This window comes from Pagrus pagrus (genome assembly GCF_965226575.1).
Source record: "Pagrus pagrus genome assembly, chromosome: 18".
NCBI lineage: Eukaryota > Metazoa > Chordata > Actinopteri > Spariformes > Sparidae > Pagrus > Pagrus pagrus.
The window spans coordinates 16,281,234-16,303,825 of NC_140202.1; the positions used below are offsets into that span (position 1 = coordinate 16,281,234).

The 22,592-nt window shown below is 41.3% G+C and overlaps 1 protein-coding gene and 1 long non-coding RNA gene across 5 annotated transcripts in view; one reads left to right on the forward strand and one right to left on the reverse strand.

Moving 5' to 3' along the window:
• Positions 1-402: 402 nt before the first annotated feature.
• Positions 403-20,806, reverse strand: LOC311273590. The gene is made up of 3 exons (XR_014624687.1): positions 20,564-20,806; positions 19,783-19,938; positions 403-1,569 (listed from the first exon to the last, which is right to left on the reverse strand). It is a non-coding gene; the product is annotated as an uncharacterized lncRNA (long non-coding RNA).
• Positions 20,807-20,852: 46 nt separating this feature from the next.
• esrrb (estrogen-related receptor beta) overlaps positions 20,853-22,592 on the forward strand; it is a 47,589-nt gene continuing 45,849 nt past the window's right edge. For all 4 annotated transcript variants that reach the window (XM_084380711.1, XM_084380713.1, XM_084380716.1 and 1 more), the window contains exon 1: positions 20,853-21,052. In XM_084380711.1, coding sequence (XP_084236837.1) covers positions 21,040-21,052 — 13 coding nt within the window. In that variant the 5' untranslated portion in view covers positions 20,853-21,039. The remainder of the gene's footprint in view (positions 21,053-22,592) is intronic.

Genomic DNA, 22,592 nt, shown 5'->3' on the forward strand with positions numbered 1-22,592 from the left:
ATGGAATTTGTGGACATGTAAAATGATAATGTAACCCAACACCCACACAATGTATAAACTTAGACAAAAATAATCTCAAACATCACTTATGAAGCACGTGCCATGCCTGTATCAGCTTGGAGATATTGCCCTCTGTCTGTACCTTCATATTTCTTTTGTTATGGTCTTCAGGACATTTCCGTGCGTCAGCCTTTAGACGTGGGTGTGTAGCCCTCAGCCAATAACAGCAAAACATGTGAGGGCAGGGCTTTACAAAAATGTAAAGTCCTATCATAGGCACACATCTAAAAGGACAATCACAATTGTACGTTATTTTGTAGACAAGCTGTACTATAAACTAGGGTTTCCAACATTTTCGGACATTCCTAAAATGTTGGAATAATGTATCGGTGGGTATGCAAGTTTATGCACCAATGGGAAAGGTCATCATTTATTTATTGGAAACAGAACCCTCCACTTCCTAGCAGTGCACACCTGTATACAACACACAGATGTGTTTCTGTACAAGTAGCCAATATCCATAAACAGCAACAGACTTGTGTAACTTTAAGCACATCCAGTCATAAATATATATACAGTGGGCTCCAAATGTCTGAGACCACAATGAAAATCTTAAACATTTTTACAGAAACAAAGTTTAAAGGATTCTGAAAACATTTGAACACACAGTTTTGTAATGGCATGTAAAATGAAGAGGATATACCCTACTGAAGATACTGCTCTATGTCAGGGTCAGCAACACATTTAAGCAAACTGAACAACTCAGTACAAAACTCCTTGTTACAAAGGTCAAATTTCCTTGAATTGTCACCCCTCCATTGAAGCACGCGTTAAGATGACACTCAGGTGGATTAGGTTAACTCATCAGAGGCTCGTTCACTTGCAGCCAGTGTTCCCCTGTCACAAAAACAGCTGTGCGTTAAGTTTCCAGCTGATCATTGCTTACTAAGTAGCACTGTAATAGCTTAGCCAGGGCTCCAGGATGCTGCGACTTTTGATCAGTCATCTCAGTTCAGTTGAGGTCAAGATTCAGATGAGTAAGATTAAAAAGAACAAAAACATGTAAAGTACAAGATAGCCATAGTCACAACACTGAAAAGAAGTCAACATGTCAGTCAAAATTTAGGTTATCATTGTTTTGATAGCAATGGAGAGCCAGGTGATAGTCTAACTCGTGACGGCCAAAGAAACCATGCAGCCATGCTCGACTGCATTATTTCAATTGAAAAACAAACTTAACTTTTCCTTTACCTGTGTTGTTCATGGATAATTATAATTCAACTGCTTTACAGGAGAGTGGAGGTTTTTCTTCCGGCTTCCACAACAGAAAAAGTTTGCATACTTTCAGAATATTTTTACATTCAACCACACAGGAATTTGTTGAATAATCACAAAGGAAAAGGTTGCAGGTAATTCATTTAACACTCCACAGACTGTCCATGACGTGCAGATGCTCTTTGTTAGATTTCTTTATCGTAGATGGCTGCAGGCTGCCAGAGGAGCTGGTATTTTGGATATATCTCATGAGCTAGTGGAGTCGGATCACTCTGCTGGTTGACTCCACGGACCCTGGGGAGCAAATTAACAGTATTGAGCTCTTAGCTTCCCTGTAACCTTTCCCCATCCTGACTGACATTTGTGTTTTCCTTTGCCTTGGGCCTGGGCGTATGGTGGCCAGTGAGAGGATGCACAGAGATGCTGCATATGTTAAAACAACCGCCTGCATGTGTTAGTGTAGGGTTATGTGTCTGTGTGTGATGTGAGAATGTGTAAATGTCTATACATGTGTATCTGTGTTTGTGTGTGTGAGCTGGTACAGCTGTTACAAGGTGGGGGGGGGGGGGGGGGGGGGGGGGGTTTCCACTGCCGTGAAACTGAAACTGTGTGCAGGAGGCTGCTACAGCGGAGGGGTTGCGACCTCAGAACACGGCGCAGATTCACAACTCTGACTGGGACGTATCCAGAGACTGGCTGATGAAAACAAGAGCCTCCAAAGAGGGCTGGGATATTGTTCTCGAGCTGAGAATCCTTGTCATGGTCTTGTCACATTATCATTACACTGCAGCTAGTACTGTGTATCAGGACTGCGTGTGATGGATTTCTTCTGGTTATCTTTGCCTTTTATTCTTGTAACTTGTACTTGATTTACATTTTAAGCTACTTTATACCTCCACTCCAGTGCATTGTTGTTAAGATGAGAGTTAAATACAGTAAAAGTTAGCATTTCAATTAGCATTAAAATACTTAAATACATTTGTGTGGATGGATCAGTAAGCCAATAGTACTGTATATGAGATAAGGATAATATGGTAACACTTGATTTTTCTAGTCAGCAAATTTCATGGTAAGTAGGTGGTTATTACCAAGTAACATATTTGAAATATCTTTGAAGTGACCCTCAGATTACCACAATTATTACCCCTAAATTTATTTCACTGGCCTGCTGAGGGGGGGTAATTTCTAACAAATGTCAGATATCGTACTTGGTAATTGCTTCCTACTTACCATGAAATTTGTGGACATGTAAAATGCCAATGACAATGCCTCTATACTTTTGCTTTCAAGTATGCAGGACTTTTTCTTATTGTAGTATGTTTCAATAAATTCACTTTTACTTAAAGGCAGATTCAGTTGGATTTTCAAAAAATAAATTCAATTCAATTCAAAAAACTTTATTTGTCCCCGGGGGGTAATTAAAGGCACGTGGAGTAGTTGTACACAGACACAAACAAGTCAGCATGTGTGTCAGTTTGTACATACACAATGTATAAACTTGGACAAAAGTAATCTCAATCATCACTTATAAAACACGTGCCATGCCTGTGGCGGCTTGGAGATATTGCCCTCTGTCTGTACCTTCATATTTCTTTTGTCATGGTCTTCGGGACATTTCCGTGCGTCATCCTTTATACAGTACGTGGGTGTGTAGCCCTCAGCCAATAACAGCAAAACATGTGAGGGGCAGGGCTTTACAAAAATGTAAAGTCCTATCATAGGCACACATCTGGGGAAGATAAGTGCAATCTTATCTGGATGCACTTGCAATTTTTAAGACATCTCGCCCTTATTAGTTGTTCTAGCTCCTCAGGAGGTTGAAAGCACTTACTTTACGTCAGCCAAATCTGCAAAAAGATTAATTCTAAAGGTAGAACATCTTTGTATTCTGCCTGAGTATGGTATATCCTTTATAGTTAGTGAACCTCACTACAAAGAAATTTTGAATTATCTAGGTCGGATAAGTCATAAAATTAAAAATATTTTTTTTGAGAGGTCTCAAGGAAGAAACTGTGCAGTAGTCTGGTGGTACGGTATGGCCCTAAAACTACGTTTACTTTGCTCCACCATCTTCATATTACGGTTATTGATCTTGCATCACCACAAATAGATGCATTTCCACATTGCAATGCATCCTGCAAACAGCTGTGCTTTAAAAAGACAAATGGCATCATAAAGTCATTCCACCAGGAGCTGGTGGTGCTCATACCACTTTTGTCCACAGGGGCCGCCAGATGAACAAAACATTAAAAGTTTCTTATAGCGCCTTTAAATGCAAACAGGCTAAATTTAGTCAAATACAAATTGTCTTCCTAAATCATATTTGAGTTGCTTGCATTTACATTGCTTTTAAACTATAAATTGCACACCAAAGTGCACCTATGTTTTAATGCTGCGACTGGATGATAAAGCTGCACCGAAACAAGTGTAATTTAACTTTTGAGGAGTGAAGGGGACGCTGTGGATTTAAGTTCCCCGGCCAGTTGAAGTGGTTTGGGAAAAGAGGGATGGAAATACGGTTGGGTATATGAACCTTACAGTGGAGCTGTCATGGTGCTAATGGAGGAAGTGGAGCAGAGGGTCAGGAGTCCTCAGCACCTGTGTGGAAGATTAATGACCACAGAGCCACGGGAGGCAAAGACGGACAGAAACAGAGAAACTCTGAAACAGGCCTATCTACTACCTCAGAGGTCAGGCCTGCTTGAACTTTGCTCGGGAGCTACGATATTAACTATGTGTGTGCTCCGCTGTCATCAGTGCTAAAAGAAAATTACATAAATATAATTCACTTCAACAGTTATCAAAACATGCCTTGCAACATGTAAAGTCTATGATAGAGCGGTGCGATTCATATTCAGCACAAGCTGTTGTCCCTTTAGACCATAAAAGGTGCTCTCAGGCAGTGATGACAGTAGAGACCTTTATGATTACCTCAGTAGCATGTAGCACCACAGAAAAGAGATATCATCATTATCTCGACACAAAGGCGGCCCTCACATTGTTAAAACAATTTGCTGCTTGCTAATGTAGGCTGTCAGAGCGGCGCACAGGTCTAGTTCCAAGAGTTAAGTTGTAGGCTTTCTTTTTTTCCTCCTCCCTGCCTGCCTGCCTGGGGAATCACGGCGGGTACGAGGCTCATTTCCTCATCAAACACAGGACGAGTGATTTGGAATATTTATGAGGCTCCCAATTTAAGTTAAACATTTAACAAAAAAGCATCCGATTAAAATGAGACAGCAGAAAGGGTTAAAGTCCCCGCGGGCAGCCAAGGCTAAAAATTAAACACGGGAATGCTGGAGATGAATTAAAGTAGCCAGTCTAACACAGATTTGAGCTCAGTGGCATTACTGTATAGAAGCAGTGGTGATATGGTATATGTTGAAACAAGCTTTTCATTGACTGTGACCAGAATTCTAATTAGGTATGAAGAGATAATGCTTTGATAACGTGACTGCAAGATCACTTTTGAATAATTTGCATACTAATGTGAGAATTTCACATAAAACGAGACGTCAGATGAAATATGTTCGGAAATAAAACAAGAATCAATTACTGAAAAAAGACATTTATTTATTTATCTATTTTGTGATGTTTTAAACAAGGAATTACGCTCTGCTGATCATTATGTGATATGGTTCAGTGCTAAGCTTGGTTATTAATCTCAACCACTCTAATCTGATCATTGCTGAATGAAGAAAAAAAAAAACCTGATAAGCACAAAACATATAATCGTCGAATACAGATAACTTATGACTGTTTCCTCCAGTAGTCCTATCCCAATAAGGATATCAGAGCTAGTAGCCCTGCTTAGGTCAGAGGGCACGTGTAACACAATGCCATATTGACTTTATTGATAATCTATGGCTCCCTTTCATTCTTTCCCTCCTCTCTCTCTTCTAGTCTCTGTAGCAGCACATCAGTGAGCTGCTGAGAAGGAGGGGTCAGCCAGCCACTGCCCCACTCAGTGACTCTCTCTACTTCCTGTTTAATCACCGCTCCCTCAGGGACATTCTGCCATCCATCTATCACACCAAGAAAAAGTTCAGGTGCTCTATATTTCTGAGAGATAAGGCCAGGTGTAAGTGTGTATAAGTGTATCTACAGTATGATTCTGAACAATGGTTTCCCTGAGATGCATATGAGATTGTGGAAAAAAACATCACTATGTGTGTACAGTATATGTACGGTGCATTTATCTGTGTGTGGACACTGAACAGTTTGTTCACCACTGTATTACTGTAAACAATGTCCATGTCAAAATGTTACACCAAACGAGTTTCCTTGAATGCTCCCCTGCAGAGGAGGAATGCTGTTTGTTTATGTTTTCACTGGCAGCCCTGAGGGAAGTGACTCATGCCTCAACCACTGAGACACCGCCTCAGGCCATCATATGTTGCCCTCCAAGGTTTCCCAATGCTATCTTCATCCTCTAGTGTGTGTGTGTGTGTGTGTGTGTATTTGTGAGTTTTCATGAAAGATTTCTATTTATCTGTCTGTCTGTCTTTTAACAGAGGCCACATATTGTTGCATCAATTACTGACTTACTTAATATTAATACATTTTAATTTACTTTTCTAAACACATGATGACAATGATTGTTAACGGGAATAGAAGAGGAAATACATGTTGTTCTTCATTTAAATCACAGCACACACAACAAGAAACTGTTTAAAACCAGTGCGACTACTGAAAATGTTTAGTTGCACCCTGGAGCCCTGAATGCATACTTTTATATTGTCTTGACATCCCACCAAACTGCAGTCTTACTTAATTAATAACCAATAATTGGCAACCCTACAAAAAATGTATCTAACTGAATTAGTATTTACTATTTCTGTATTCAATTGTAAGGTGACTCTGTATTTTTTTAATTTTAAGATTGTATTTAAGAGCCTGAATTCAAAGATGGTGTGTCCTGGAGCAGCTAACAGTGCTAACGAATTTACTTTTTTCATAATACAACACAGAAGCCTCCTTTAGCTCTGTAGCTGCTGGTAAATGACCATAATTGAGAGTCAGTTAACACCTGTTAGTGCCAGGCGTTAAGAGAATTTATCACGATGTCTGATTTATTATAATGCCCCCTTGGTTGATGCAAATGGTTTTCTGCTATTATCTTGTAGCCTGGAATGAAGGTCTTCCAAAGGCAGCCCCCCTATTGTGGCAGTGTGATCTCATTTTCTCAGCGGTGAAGCGAACCACTAGCCTCCCTCTGATCCACCTGGCAGGAGGGGAGTTTGGACTGAGACAGGCCGGCCAGCCTACTGACCTCTGGGTAAAATCTGTAGCTGCGCTGGGCAGGCAGCCGGTGTGGGCCAACGATGGGGCACGAATGACTGAAGCAATAGGGCTGTGATTAGCTGACATGGCGGCTGGGTTTTGCAAGCTGTCCTATTCTTGGGCGTGGGTGGGCAAAGGGGCAGAGCAGCTAAAATGGGAATGAATGTATTGATCCTGCTGCCGTTATGAGAATGACACGCGCAAGCTAATTTTTACAGGAGGGGGAACACATTGCTGGCGAAGGCAAACTGTCTGTGACGTAGATAAGCTCCTAAAGAGTAGATAGAGCCAGTGGATGGAAAGAAAGAAAGATGTATCCCTGATGTAAAGGAATAGTCTGCCATTTTATTCCCCATATATTCAGTAATATGCAAATGTCAAATACAAATGCTAGCTAGACAGATAGGTCATCCAATCACCTGCCAGTATTTTGCAGTATATTTTTTCCTGTCAATTTCCAAGGACAACTTCTAAGATGGTTCTGTGTAACAAACCTGCTAATGTGAAAGGTTAGTGATATCCTGTACTTTTTGCTGATCGCTGGCAACCTAAGCTCTTGTAGCCAAGAAATACGTTGGAACGTAAACCTCCTTAAAAAACAACAATTGTTGCTTTTAGAGGTGTTGGTAGCCAGATTTTGTTAATTTTTGGACAGAGCCAGGTTCGCCATTTCCCAACAAGAAAGCAATTAAGCGTATTTCCCCAAAATGCCCAATGCAGATGTTTCTCAGGATATCACCATTCAGTAATACATTTATGTAATTATGTAGTCATTATACAATAGTGATATATGATGACTAGATGGGCAATGTCACAACAAGATCCCTGCCAAAGTGCAACCAAGCTGTCCTCTGCCACCTCTCCTCGCTGCCCTTTAGTGCCCATGGGAAGTGAGCTGGTCCAATTGGAATGCCGCAGAGTTCAGAGGAGGCTTATTCTCACTCACGCCACTCACTGAACTCCTCCACTCTTTTTGCATAAAGTAATTGCTGTCAGGGAGTGTGCACTGCGGAGAGTTGCTTGGGCGCCACAAGCACAGAGGGTGAGATTAGGGAATAAAAGAGCTAAGTCAGTGCTACTTAGGCACTCCCAGATCCTGCGTCTGTCATTGTGCTGCCGTGGATGAGGGCTGACAGTGATGAATATTGGCCAAAAGTTGGTATTCCACATGATGATTTTCCCTAATGAGAATTGATGAATGCGGGAGGGAGGGACTCGGGATCTTGTGATGAGAGGAGGGACCACTCATTAGAAGCCAGTCATGCTAAGTTGAGCGGCTTTAAGGTGGGCAGGACTGCTGGGCTGAGCTATGCCACTCCAGCAGTTCTTCAGAAAACATCAGCTGATTTTATTGATCAATACTGCCTCACACAGAAGAGTGTCAAATGGGATATATCCATAAGAGGAAACAAAAATCAATAAGCAAACTCCTCCCTGTGCACAAATAGCATTAAGCAATACTCTCCACATAGCAGAGTGTTTATTAGCAGTGTGTCAGCTTCCACATATGTTATCAGAGATCCATAGCAATCTCTGAATCCATATGCATGAAGCTGTGGTAAACACCTGGGTGTGGGACAGTCACGGGCCTCTGCTGTCCCAGCTGCGGCCACATCAGCCGGGGAAAGGGAAAAGGGCCGCTGGTCTAGCAGATGGCAGCATGGGCTTTGAAAAGCCATGGCCCTGAACGAGCCCCAGGCAGCCCCAGAGGCCAGCACTCAGCCAAAGCTCCACATGTGGCAAGCCAGGAAGGACATTAAGTGGATAATAGTTAATAGTGAACCAGGTCATTTACTATCATGTGCGTACTTTATGGAGCAAGACCACTAGTGTGTGCAGAAGGGGCCGTGGCTGAGCGAAGGTTTAACTTTTAGATGCAGATAAAAGTGCTAAATGATCTCACAGAGCCATTTGCACACTGTCACATTCTTGGATAAACATTGTGCAATACTTCAGGTGCTTTAATGGCTTGTTGTTGGCTTGATGAGAATGCATATTAGTGGAAATGTTGTTCTTTCAGTCATATGACTGACCACGGAGTATGGCCTTGCTCATTTCACCATTTTCTACCCGATATGTTATTGCCCCTATCCTTTACAGGGCCCAGGGCCATGTGATGTGTCACTCCACTATGGTTAAGTATAGATGAAGAGATAGCCTCTTTAATATCCAGGAGCTCATTTCACAGTGGCTGGCAGGTCACAGCATGATGACAGCTAAACAAGCCAGTCTACAGGATGGAACATAAGCCACACAGAGCATGTGGACTAAGGCCTGAGTGTACAGGGGATACAATCAAGATGGATTGTTTTTAATATACAGCTAGTGGTGAAAGCATACATGCATTTGTCATTTGCTCGTGTCAACAAGATGCACCAAAACGCTAAAAGTGCATATTTTAAAGTGTAATTGTCTCCACCAGGCAGAACATTTTAAGTTTCTCTGTATTTAACTTCACTGGTAAGGACAGTCTGAATGTTTCCTCTTCCTCTGTCATTGGCAGATGCAAAGCAGGGATATCTGGGGACACATAATAGGATTGCCTTGTCTACATTGTATTTTCTCTCAAAAGTGAATTAGGATATCTCTTTTCGTCACATGGTGAAATAATGTATCCAGTAGTTGCATTCAAAAGCATTTAACCACTTTGTGCTGTACTCATAATTGGATTTTAACTGCAGGTTCCTTCAAACATCTAGCCATCACCATCTCCAATATTGGATTTTTCAAATACTTCTATTCATGAAGCCCTCTCTTTATTCCCTTCCTGTTGAAATGACATGATTTTTAATCAGCCAATGCACAAAATGTCTGACTGCACTGGAGTCATTAAACCTGCCTCTAGACAGACACATGCACACATCCCACTGACTGCATAGCCCATTAGAGAGATGGAAGATTATGGACTAAATGAAGCCATTAGTTACGCAAACCTAATGATCATCTTATTTGTATGTATAACTCTGATCCATTTCCCTCGCTCAACTCAAATATTTCTTCCCTCAAATGATTTTGGAGGAATTGAGTAAAAACAACAGCGGCGTCAACAACAAAAACAACATCAGGACCCATAATGAAAGGAGCGGAGGCAAAGGCACTCAGGTGATTGCATCCATTACCCCTCTCCACTATATGGACCCCTTCATAGGGATTACCCCTGGTTCCAGAGAGGTTGATTATTAGACGCTCGCAAAGGTTTCGTTTGAATCGCCCCAGTTAAACGAGAAATTGCAGGCTGAGGAGAGAGGCTAATAACAGTTATTAACCCCGTGCGGGCGGCGGTGTAAAAGAGCGCCACAATAACGAGGTGCACCACCAAGGTTTGAGGCGCAGCGCAGCTAGCACACCCCCGAGGAGAAGCTAACTTATTAAAATAATGAATTAGCCGACCAGATTACTGCAGCCTGCGGCAAAGGCAATTATCCCCCTCCAAATCCCTGGACAGGGCTCCCTAGCGCCACCATAAAACAAGTGCTCAGAAAGCAGGAGCCCTCCGCTCCACACAAATGAATAGGCTGTTAATTAGGATCTCTCCCGCTGCGGGTAGCCTTCCCACTGCCATAACAGAAACCACTTCCCCGACAGGGAGAGGAGGAGGGGAAACGGTAATGGGAGGATACTGAGCGAGTGTGACTGCAAAAGATAGTGAAATATTTAAAGAGTGAGAGTGAAGAAAAAGTGAGACTGCAAATAGTTTCAGTAGGAGGAAAAATCTATAGAATGACAACGCATGAGATAATCTTAATGGATGGAAAGACGGGAGGAGTTGCTGGTGGCCCAAACTGAAAGCTATGTGTGAGGCATCTTTGGAAACAAACAGGGTCAGCGTTAGGGTTAGCATTCAGTCCCAGCCCAGAGCTGTGATGTTTGCTAAATATTTGAAGGCTTTATTGTCCAAGGTCAGGTCCAGTCCACCAGTATGAGTATCAGGGCCTTTCTTCAGTAACTAAACCTCTGGAGTAGACATGTTTTACACAACAGAAATTCTAGGGCCAAACTGTGCACTCACAAGCTGCCTTTAAATCCCACAAAAAAAAATGCAAAAACATTATCAAAACAGTGTGAAGAATAATAATGTGAAGTTAGCATGCTAACCAGCCAATCCTGGCCTGTCCTGCCTTGTAATGCCACTGCCAATGCAAGTGGCGATAGTCCAGTTTCCCTGTGGTTTCAGGTACACTGTAGCAGATATATGCCAGATGTTAGTGTACTAAATGAACAAAATAAACTTACAAAAGTTTCTCTCTTTTACATAACTAGACCTACCTGCCCTTTTCACCTGCTGCTGATGTGCGACTCTCCCGTTGCTTCTCTCCCAACCTGCCATGTCTTGTCTTCCCACTGTCATAGTCTGACAGGTTGGCCACACTGGATGCATGAGCCGCACGTGGCGTTACATCTTGCTTTTCATTTAGGCGTCCATATCCATCTTCTCACACGTGTGTCAAGCGATACGCTGGCGATCCAGTCAGCTTCTTTTTCACAGGAGATTTCGATACTGTATAATCAACATTTACTCAATAATTAAAATAAATAATATATAAAAAAAATAACTTAAAGCATAAAACATAAAAATGCATAAAACCTGTCCTGTTTTGAACCTGTTTTGATATATTACAAGCAAGACACACCTTGTATTTATTCTTCTTTTCTCTCTTTTTATTTTTGTAGCAGCGCAACATTTTTAAATAAGAGCAAAAACTGATGAAGATCACCTAACGCAGCTAGAATTCCCTCAAAATAAGAGTTCAACTGTCCCTGCTGAAGAATCGGTCCTGCAATGAAGAAACTGTCGGGCAAGGATGGAAGGGAAGTAGGCCAGTGGCCACCCTGAAAAAGAGCCTGCTGTACTTCATGACATATATACAGCCCCTAATGGTTATAAATACTAAAGTACCACATGGTTGACATCATGAACCAAATATGGCCACCTTCTGCGATCACCTTCCAACTCCACATCAGTAGAAATCACAAAAAGTTTTGAAGGCTGGACTCACCTTGTCCTGCATAGCTACAGTTACACAGAGCGAGGGAGATAACTGTCAAAGTGGAAACTGTGCCAGAGGGATAACTTCTGCACATATTGTAGATCAGCTACTGCTTTAGTGTAGATGATCTATTGTGCATTTCAGTTTTAAAGTCCGTGCAAAAGAGTCTTTAATATACTCATTCAGAAGTCACATTTTTTTGGCTAAAGATTGACTTACAGATATATTTGGATGCTTCAAGCAATGTGTAAAGTTGTCTTCCAAGCAGCTCCTATTACTGTTTAATCAGTCTTGATTTGCAGTGATAATACTGTTGACTCCCTGTGGATTTTTATGTTTTCAGAGGGAATATTAGATCCTGTTTTGCCTGTCGCAAAAGTGGTTTGTTATGGAAATATTCTTCTCTTGGGTATATTATGCCACTTTTAATTAGAAAATATTGCTATATTTACATTACACTAAAGTGAAACGCATTTCCTTCGCATCATACAGCACTATACAGTACTTACTGTATATAGTCGTTTGAAAAATGAAACATTACGTATTAATAGTTTGTAAAGCATACTCTTTATAGTGCGATCTGCTCCCAAGAGGACGATTATATAGTCACACAGATATGCAGGGCACGAAACAAGACATTATGCCAGTGTACTGTATGAATATGCCTGCAAGGCTTGACATGAATGCAATTTCATGTAATTTGAATGCCTTTCATGAGGCAAGGACTCTTTTGAACTGTCTTAAAAAGCTCATCCACCATGGTAGCTGCCAGTGGCCCTGGGTACAGAGGAGTCATGTCGACAGGCCCAATTAATGATGGGGCGTCTGAGAGTGAATGAATGAGGAGCTTTGAGAGGATTCCTCCACCTTAAATCCCCCTGTGCTGCTGCTCCCAGACTGCCTGTGAAGAACAATCAAACGGCAGCAACCCCCTCCTATTTATCACTTTAAGACATTAGCTAGACATGGGCCTGAATATTAACCAGCTCCTTTTCCAGGAGAGTTCCACACCAAAGGCTGCGTGTGGCAACATACATTTTTAATCACAGGGGAAAACGAGGCCTCTCAATCGCTCTCATCTATTACTGTGTGCTTAACTCTCGGCATTTTTTCTCCAGGGCTCTCAAAACAGGAAACAAGCTGTCATTGTTGCTGCTGCTTTCCTTGTGGTTTCTGGTTAAATTTTAATATCCTTTAACAACATTTTATCAAAACTGCAACGATCATGATTTCATACTCAGTTTCATCCTGCGGTTTGTTGATGGATCCTTATCTGGTACAATTTGTTTGTAAAGCAGAATCTAACTCTCTCACTGACTATCTTGACAATGCTGACAGAGTTCATTTCCCTGGGTTGACTGTATGTCTTCCTGCATAGGACAACTGGGCCGAGGCAGTGGAGCGTGAGCCAGGCCTCCATAGCTTAATTGGAGTCATGTTCTCCAGAGCCTGGAGCTGCTCCTCTCCCTGCACCGGCCACTCTGGTGCTGGGCCTGTGGTGGGAGCAGGGAGGGTAGGGCACGGGTACCAGGCATGCAGGGAGATGATCTGTTCACCCCATCCTCTCCCTCTGGGTCCCCCCCACTGTGACACATGGCACCCTGGTGACAAGGTCACTCCACTGTTGTGGCACCACAGGGGTAGCTTGCCTTATTATCAGGAGAGAAGACGTTCTTAAGAAGAATCTAGAGGAGAATCTGATCTCCAATCACACTTATTCACACAAGACAAGGTTTTTTATATCCAGGAGGATTCTTTCTAAGTTTTTCAAGGGTAGATAATTTATTTGAAATTAGTTAGAAGATATCATATTTTAAATCTTGATAAAAAATACTGTAATGTATATATTTCTTAAACTTATACAATATGTGTATACGCTATCACTTTTAGGATTAATTTTAAATGTATTTTAGATATAGCAGGGGAACTCATTAGCAATCTAATAAAATAGCTGTCCCTTTAAAATAACTTTTGTAAAGCTATATGTCCAAACATTTCAAAGAGTGGATAGACGCAAGCCAATGCAGCAAAACCCCAAATATTGTTGTATTGGCTTGTATTAAATGTGGCCATGACCTACTGTTAGATCTTGACAAAACTAAAAATATCCGAAAATGTAGACTAAAGTAACATTTATTGTAGGGCATTGCTAGTGTTGTTGATATTATTGCCTCTCTTTATTTTAAAGCAACTTTTTTTTTCAAATGTCTATGTTATAAGGACTTTTATTTTGAAATACTTTGGTGATTTCTTTTTTCTTGCATTATAGTTATAATATGTAACATTTCTGCATTAAAATGTTTAAAAACGAAAAGACCTTTGCTACATATTTGGTTGGTTTACTTACATACAAGTTTCCAAACATTTTCAACAATGTTCAAACCCAGAGAAATCCATCATTTTACGTTTTAAGTTAATTGTGTGTTTCATTTGGTTGAACATGACTAAACGTATAGGCAACTTTAAAACTTAACATTGTCCATGAATATTTGTCTCACTCACATCAGATAGGTTATCATCAGGTTTTCGTGGATGTTTAACAATAAAAAAACGACTCCCATGATCCAATGCTACGTCAAATGTCCTCAAACTACGTCTTTTGTTTTCACTGTTTTGATCGAGAGACCCCTACTGGCAGAAATTACATATTGTGCGTTAAGGCTGTGCGTTGCGGCCTTAAAATAATAATGCAATATATTTAGGCTGATTTGCAATATATGATATATATCTCCATATTTTGAATCTCAAAAGTACTTCAAAATGCTACAACAACAAAAATCTGACAATATTCTTGACCAAATAACTTGATATAGGGTCAATACTGTAGGGATGACTATTGGTACATAATATTAACACTGTATGATTTTTGTTAAATAATCTTTGGTATATAGTGACTAAGTGTGTACAGGCAATTATCAGAACAAGTAGAAGAGTCTGATAAATTCAGAAGATTACATCACATAACCGTAATGCAGCCTTTAAAACCAGGATGAAACAACACTTACGCCATATCATGAAAAAACGATATAATATCGATATATTGCCCAGCCCTAATGTGCATTTAAATAAAACTGTTATATTAGTATTTAGCAACACATACATGTAAGGTGAAATACAGACATACTACAGAGTACGAATAGTGCCCTAAAAGGCACAATACTTTTGAACTTACCAAAGGCTTGAATCAATTTAATGCTTATAAGACAAGCAATGCAGCAGCTTTTTGGTTAAGAAGTTAAAAAGCTTTCTTTGCACTATTTTTCCAGTCTCCCATTTGTTTAGGTAACCATTTATTAATCACTGTTTAGTGAGGAAATTACAGAAATCAGTTAAATGAGGTAAACCATGCATGAGCTGGCAATGCACTGCCAGCATTTATCAATCACAATCTCTCTCACAGTGTAAGAAAGTGGAAACTAAGGAAAGTCATTTTGTGCCCAATGAAAGTTTTCCTCTGGAAATTTTGCCTTCCATTAAGAATCAAATTAAGCACTGGACCAGTGCTTTCTACAAAGTCCACCCCCCTCGAAATACACACACTCACACACTTCTAATTTGTGATTTATTATGTTCCTGATGTGTTGGGAGCATTGGTGTGCTGTTGAGTGAGCGGTGGTTTATCCGCTCCACAGTGGGTATAGTATGTGTGTGTATGTGCATGTATTTGCCATTGCATATGTGTCACAGAGTGGGGGTGAAGCAGAGTATGCAGCCATCATTCACTGCTGTGGGTCAGCCCTCACACGTGACAGCAGGTGACCAGTGTCAGACAGGAAAGGTCACAGGCCTGCAGTCTGCACTCTCTCCCAGTTTACAGAGCTTAAAAAATCCTGCGGACATCCCAGCAAGATTTGACTTTATAAGACAGATTATCTGCCTCTCCTGCCGTCATGGTACCATTCTGAGGTTTGGGTCACGATGAGATATTCGCTTGCTGGTGCGGCTAAATGTGCAAACTCACTTAGTTGGATGCCTCGTCGCCTGATGCGTTCTCTCTGTCCCGCTCTTCTCTGTCACTGTTTCACTTTCTTTATTGTCCCTTTGTCTCCAGAACTTAGACAGCACGTAGCCTTTCTTCCTGGCTCGTCTGTCTGCATGGACCCTGATGACAGTGAAGTCTGCAGGCAGTGTTTTTGAACATCTTTCAGCCTGGCTGCTCTCTGTGGGAGTCCTCTGACTTGAAGGTACTACCTTATTTGTCTAATGCGTGATGCACATTTGACATTCACCTGTGTGTGCCTGTGTGCGCCTGTGTGTATGTATGTGTGTTCATCTGGACCTTATTCTTGTGTTCACAGGCCCATTAGTTAAATAGATAAAATGGCATTGTTCCTCTTTCATCTCTGTACCGCCTGAGGGGTGTTTTTCCTTGATTGCATTACAATCACAGTAAGCTCTCCCTCATTAGTGGTAAGCATGTTTTAATTTCTTATTTTAGACAGGGAAACACTTTCCATGCTCACATGCAAATACTCTTTTTGTTTTGCGTACAAGACGCTAGAGTTTAGTTTTCCTAGGTAAAATGTTGGTCGTCTTGGTTTTATTTTTCAGGGAGGATAAAATCTGCCGGGTGAAGATTAGCTATGAAGTTTAACGTGGGAAACCTTTGTACTAGCCCCTCCATTGTGGGAAAAGGGCATTGATAGGAAGGCAGATAGAGCTGATCAATAGGTAGTGCAGTTTTCTCCCCAGGCCTTCTTTCATATCTCTCTCTTGTTTGTGTTTTGAAGGGGTCGGGGGTAGGGTCTGGTAAAGTGGTGGCGTGGGCGGGCTTCTGCCCCTTTATCAATCAGGATTTTAATTACACACGTCTAGGGCGACAGCTAGATTAGAAACCAATCGACGCTATCGGCCACAAAATCTAATTACTGTTTATTGACAGATAAGGGCAGGCCCCCTTCACTTTTCCAAATAAGATAAACCTCCCCCCTCGTACACAATGAAGAGCAGCGCATACTGTCCATGAAAGACTCTATGATAAGTAAACCCCCACCGCAGAATTCCTCTATGCTTATGGAGAGACGTTACCGCTATGGACTTCTCTGTTATAGATGACGCAGGATCAGTGCGAGGGAGCCAAATTACACACCGTTAAACTGCATAAGCTTTGTAATAGTAGAAGACTTTTTCCAATACAGTACACGTGTGTGCTGAGGATTTGTTCCTTTAGAGCTCATATCTGCAACCTTTAACCTCATGTTTCATAAACTCTAGTCGCTCCTTTTTTTGTAAGTTTCTCATAAATCAATGGGGTCTTAATGATGAGTAATGAGTGACCCTTAACCCCGCCGAGCACACACAGGTGAAGAATCCTGTCTCCTGTAGACACACATCTCCCCAGAGGACAGTCCATCCTCGCCCCCTCCATGCCCCCCCCCCTCTGAGCTTGAAACACCCTCCTCGGCCGTAGTTTTACAGCCTCCGTCACCGCGCAATGCACTTTGCCTTTAAAGCCGAGAATCTGCCTCAGGTAAATATGGAGTAAATGATTGGATTATTGTTCTTTCATTTGGCTGTGTAGTAATGGCTGGATTATAAACATTGCACAGTATAGATTTCCTGTCAGATCCTATGAATCAGACATCCTTATCTCATTTCCAGACTGCCGCTCCAGCGAGCGCTGCCATCTCCCAGCCAGGGAGTCTGGGAGAGCATGGGGAAGCCATAGACGTGCGTGCACACACACATACAGACATGAACATAAACAGACAAAAACATAAACAGACAGACAACCAGACAAGAACACACAGCCACGCACATTTGGGTTAGTGGGAGAGAGAGGGAGAGAGACAGAGAGACTGTTGTCACCCGGCACAGCACAGGCACTCCAAAGTCCATTCGAAGATTTCAAAAACCACTTAGGCCCCCTGTCCATATTTGTTAAGCAAGTAAATCTAAGGGCTACGGCGCACTGAATTCAAAGAGAGAGAAGAGACAGCGATGTAGAGAGCATGAGCAAGAAGGGGAAAGGGAGAAAGATGTCTCCTAAATGAAATTTAGGCGAGGGTGGGATGGAGGATGGCTGACAGCAGGTGGAGGGAGAGGGGCTTTGGACCCTCTGATTCGGTTTGAAAAATGTTTGGGTTTGAATTATGCTGCATTTTTGACCAGGACAGGAGATTGATGCCTGATTCGTCTGATGCTTGGACATCATATCAGTGGTTGTGTCTGATATGTTTCATGTTTTTCTGTCTCTGCCTGCCTCTCTGCCTCTTCACTGAATTTGTTTTCACTGGATTACCAACAGTGTAATTGGGTTATGGAGCTGTGTGGATCAGTAACTGCTGCACGAGCAAGCTTTTGTTGGAATCCATCAAAACTCACCGGAGGAGTATGGAAAGTCAACAAAACGACACACACAAAATTGATATTACAAAAATGCAGAGTATACGTATACCCTGATGTAAGAGCTGACATGTTTTCTAAAGCTTAAAACAGCAAAGAAAAATGTGATTCAGTATGTGATCTTTCGTTCTTTCGAATTAAAAAAGGGCTTGAGCTTGACTTGTGTCATTTACACACATTCCAGTTTAGCGATCAACGTCAGACTGAAGAAACTGTGGCCACAGTGACGTTGGCTATCAACGTAATTTATTTAATGGTGACATTCAGAAAATCATAAGAAAAGCCTATGAAATTACATTTGAGGTGGATAATCAGTTCATTTCAATACTCAAATATATGAATATGTTTTTGTGAATAATATAGCGTTGGCAGAGGCCAAAGACTGTTCAAAAGAAGTGGACGGAGCCAACTGACGTGGTGTTACCAACTGGTTTGTGGACTACTGTTTAGAAGCCTTGAGTCTACATTTTGGATGTTGCCGTCTTGTTGGTTTTGAGCCAAAACTGACGGTATTCAGACTAGAGGGCGGAGCTGGGGAGGAGCGAGGGGTTTGTCACTACCCGAAGTGATTGGCTGCCCAAGTTGAGAAGCACATGCACGAGCAAGTCTGCCGTTTTGGACAGCTCGGTATGGCAACTCCACTTGGACGAAGATGCAACCACACACCGCCATCCAAAATAATCATTAGCAAATGTAATCATAATCATGAACTCACGTCAAGTTGGATCATGTTTCTCATAAGCTTACATACAATTGGACTTTTGCAATCAGTGGAGTCATCCCCTGCGGGCCATTCGAAGAAGAATGCTGGTAGCATTGGCTTCACTTGACCCGGAGGCTATGTCCACTACTTTTTTAAGTCTTTTTTTACATGAAACAACAATGATTAATCTGCCACTTATTTTCTTGGTTAGTTGACACGTCAATACAATTTCAGAAAATATGCGTTATAATTTCCTGATGCACAGGGTGACATCTTCAAATTGCTTGTTTTGCCCGACCCAATAGTCCAAAACCCAAAGATATCCTTTGGTTAAGAATGACATAAAGCAAAGAAAGGCAGCAAATTCTCACATTTGGGAAGATGTAACCAAAAATTCTGTGTAAAAAGAATTATTAAAACATTTCCCAGTTGATCAACTCATCATCTTATTGCTGAAATTTGATTGAGCAACAATCTTTAGAGTAGAAACTGAAAGAATGATTTTAAAACTCCAAAAAATCACTATTAATCATGAATGACTGGTCCTTATTCTCATGCATGTCATGGCTCTTGCTTTTAAGAGATGACTGTTTATGTAAGCCAATAAAAAAAAATCACATGTGAATTCATAAATTGAGTGATATTCTTCTTCACAGTCTGGATAATCTTTCTGCGGGTTGTTGAGAGCCGCTCACTGCTAGTTAATACACCTAACAGAGGGAACTGAACAGGGCCGCTGTTGTCACTCCTTAGTGCTGAAGCGCTGTGCCATTACATTTATAGATTTTCTCTTTGATGGGATAATTTGGTCTTTATATCTCTCACAAATGAAGTGATCCTCAGTGCTCCTTGCGCAGCTCAGTGTGCAGGTCCCATTTTCAAATACAGTTAATTGCATTTGAAAAGAATCAATGATACTTTCACGGTGACAATATCATTCTTTTAATGTCACTTAATTTCCTCAGTGAAATGATTACATCAATAGCCTGGAACCCATTTCTATCTTTCAGCATGAATTAATCTATTAAGGACAATAATTACACGTTTGTAATGGATATAGGTTTTTGTGCTCAGAAGTAAATGCAGTCGAGTCTTCATTGTGCGCCTGGTTGTTGGCACTGTCCTGACTGTCATTCATTCAGTTTATGAATTACACTATCACCCTGGGAAAAATAAATAAATAAAAGGTACCTCTGCTGCAGCTCCTTGGTGGCCTTGTTGTGAGATAGCCCTCCCTCTAGTGGAGATGATAGAGTCGGTTACTGCTGTCAGCTGGCTTTATGCTCTCTGGTCCACAGCTGAGGCAGTCAGTCAATGATGGAGAATGTAAAATGTGAGGAGGAAAACCTTTCATGAGACAGGATAAAACAGAAAGTATAGAAACAATTTCAATTATTGTTTACCACATTACTTGAATAAAATGGGATCCAGAAGTGTATGTGTTATATCTTCACACTGTTTTTACATCTAGATTTTTCTGGCATGTTTTGTCATAACAGTGGCAGCGGACCACAAAATAAGGCCTGTGGACCTCCAGGGGCCATGCAGAGGGCTGATACAGGGGGTACACCTAATTTCACTCTTATGTTTAACAAATTAATCTTACTTTATTTTTCACGATGGCTTTCACAGTATCTCACTTGCAGAAAACTGCAAACTCCATTAAAGAAAAGATAAATTTAGATAGCCCATAAAAAAAAAAAATCAAATGAAATGGAGTTTGTAAACACCTGGGTTATGTGATACAGCGTGTGTGAGCTCTGCAACAGACGCAACCCTGCTATTGTCCTGTTACTTATTCATCAATTGTGGAAACCAACCGACTGCTGTTTTCAGGTCCGCTGTCACCTGCCGTTTTCTCAGGTGAAAATGTACCTGCAACCACACTTTAGTGCTTTCACCAAATTTAGGGGGGGTTGAAACAGCTGGAAATGGGCAGACACGCTTGCCTTAAATGAGTCAGTTTCCTTACCGGGTTTGGTGGCTGTAGACATTCACACGAGCACGAGGTATGAACAAAATAACAAAGGTCGATTAAACGCTCAAAATTCAGGGTCATTTTTTTATTATTTTGTTAACACGCGCTATCAGACACAAAGTGTTAGTTAAAGTCACAAGACACAACCCAACTGTTTGGTTTGTAACTTATTTCCCTCGCACACACACCTCTTCCTCATCCTTGAGTCACATTTGACCCCGCGCTCACCCGGGTCCTGCTGCCGGGCTGCTGGAGGTGTTTGGTTTAGCCACAGGGAGCGCGCCGGAGGAGGAGTTGATAGTGTAGCTGCGGTGTGTGACAGTTAAACGGCGCGCTCAGGCACACAGAGCCATACCACCACCAACACCACCACTACAACCTGGAGACACCACCACCACTACAACCTGGAGACAGCACCACCTGCACCGCCTGCACGTCTACTGCGCGCTGTGCTCAGCCCGGGATGTGACATGACTTGTCCAAGTAAGGCACACTACACATTCATCATCCTATCTCCTTCTCCTTCTCCTTCTTCATCAATTTTTTTCCTGTTTTTGTTTTGAAGAGTGTAAACATTGTTATGCTAATTTAAATGTAGCTTCGACGACGCACCTGTAGCTCCTGTAAAGGACATCAGTGTGCACGCGCTTTAGCGCTAATTGAGGCATGTGCAGTGCAACACTGTACCCTGTCCTCTGGGAATGGTCACTGAATTATATTGCTGTGTGCATTAATAGGTTAAATATGGCGACTTAAAAGGCCTAGCTGCCTGGCTGTTTCAAGACAAATTCTGGGTTAACTGTTTTTAAATGCAGGCAACTCAAAATGCAGATTTATTTGCCAATTCCTCGCGAAATTGTAGTTTAAGGGGTGCTACGGTAGGTTTGTTTTAGAGATGCTTTCTTCCGGGTCAAACTTGTTTACATCTCCAGACTTTAATGACATTTTGTGTTAAATAATTAGAAAGTTGGTCGAGGCAAAATGATCAGAGCAGCTTCATGTTGGCAATAGTTGTTGTGGTGTTATGTTTAAGTTCTGCTGCATGAAAAGCAAATTAATGCATCAGCATTTTATGCCACTTATGGATTCATTATTGTAAGTCTTTCAAACCAAACAGTATTCATTCCACTGCTTAAAGTTGCTTAGTTTGCTAAAATGACTGTAATGTGAGTCCTGCTCATTGTTTTCTTCAAGTTAATTTAATGTAGAATGATTTTTTATTGCACCACCCAAACATACAGTACATGTAAACACATATGAATAAATGTAAATGTCTGATGCCATTAAAAAAACAGAAATCTCAATCATCTAAACAAATAAATAAAATAATGATAATTTTTTTATATAAATCAACGCATTCCTGCTCCCAGTTGTCATACTCCACTAACTTTGTCATGCCATGCGTGATCGAGGGTTTGCCTAGTGCAGCTCTATTCTTTATTTGTATCAGATCCCTTCCTGTCAAATCAACTGTCACATGCCTTGACTTTTTTCATACCTGAGCTGATAAGAAGCAGCGATAGCAGCAGCAGGGCTTACATAGCTCACACTGCGTGACAAAAGTCTATGTGGTTTCAGTCGAAAAAACCTCGAGAGGCCAGAGGAGAATAGGCAGAAATGTGATTTATCAAGTGAAAGCAGTTATCAAAATGAAAGACAGTACACAGGTTAGATAGCAGGATAATGTGGCTGTCTGTGTCTGTTGTGAGGGGGTACCCTCTCGTGATTATCTATCCAGTAGTAAGTCTGTCTTTTGACTTACATAATGCTGAATTTGCAATTTTGTTGTTTCAGTTTTGGTTTCTTTAGCTGAGCTTTTGTCCTTGAAATATTTTTGAAAGGTTGTACATGCCAAGTGAGATAGATTGGAGAGAGAGACAACTTGAATAAATAGCTGAATTTTTTTAATTTAAAATTGTATTTTAAAAAGTATACATTCTTTCTTGTCTGTGCCTTGTGAAGTGTACAGATATGTTTAATTTTCTTCTTTGTCCCGTATTTAGTTCTGTGTCTTGAAGTCTGA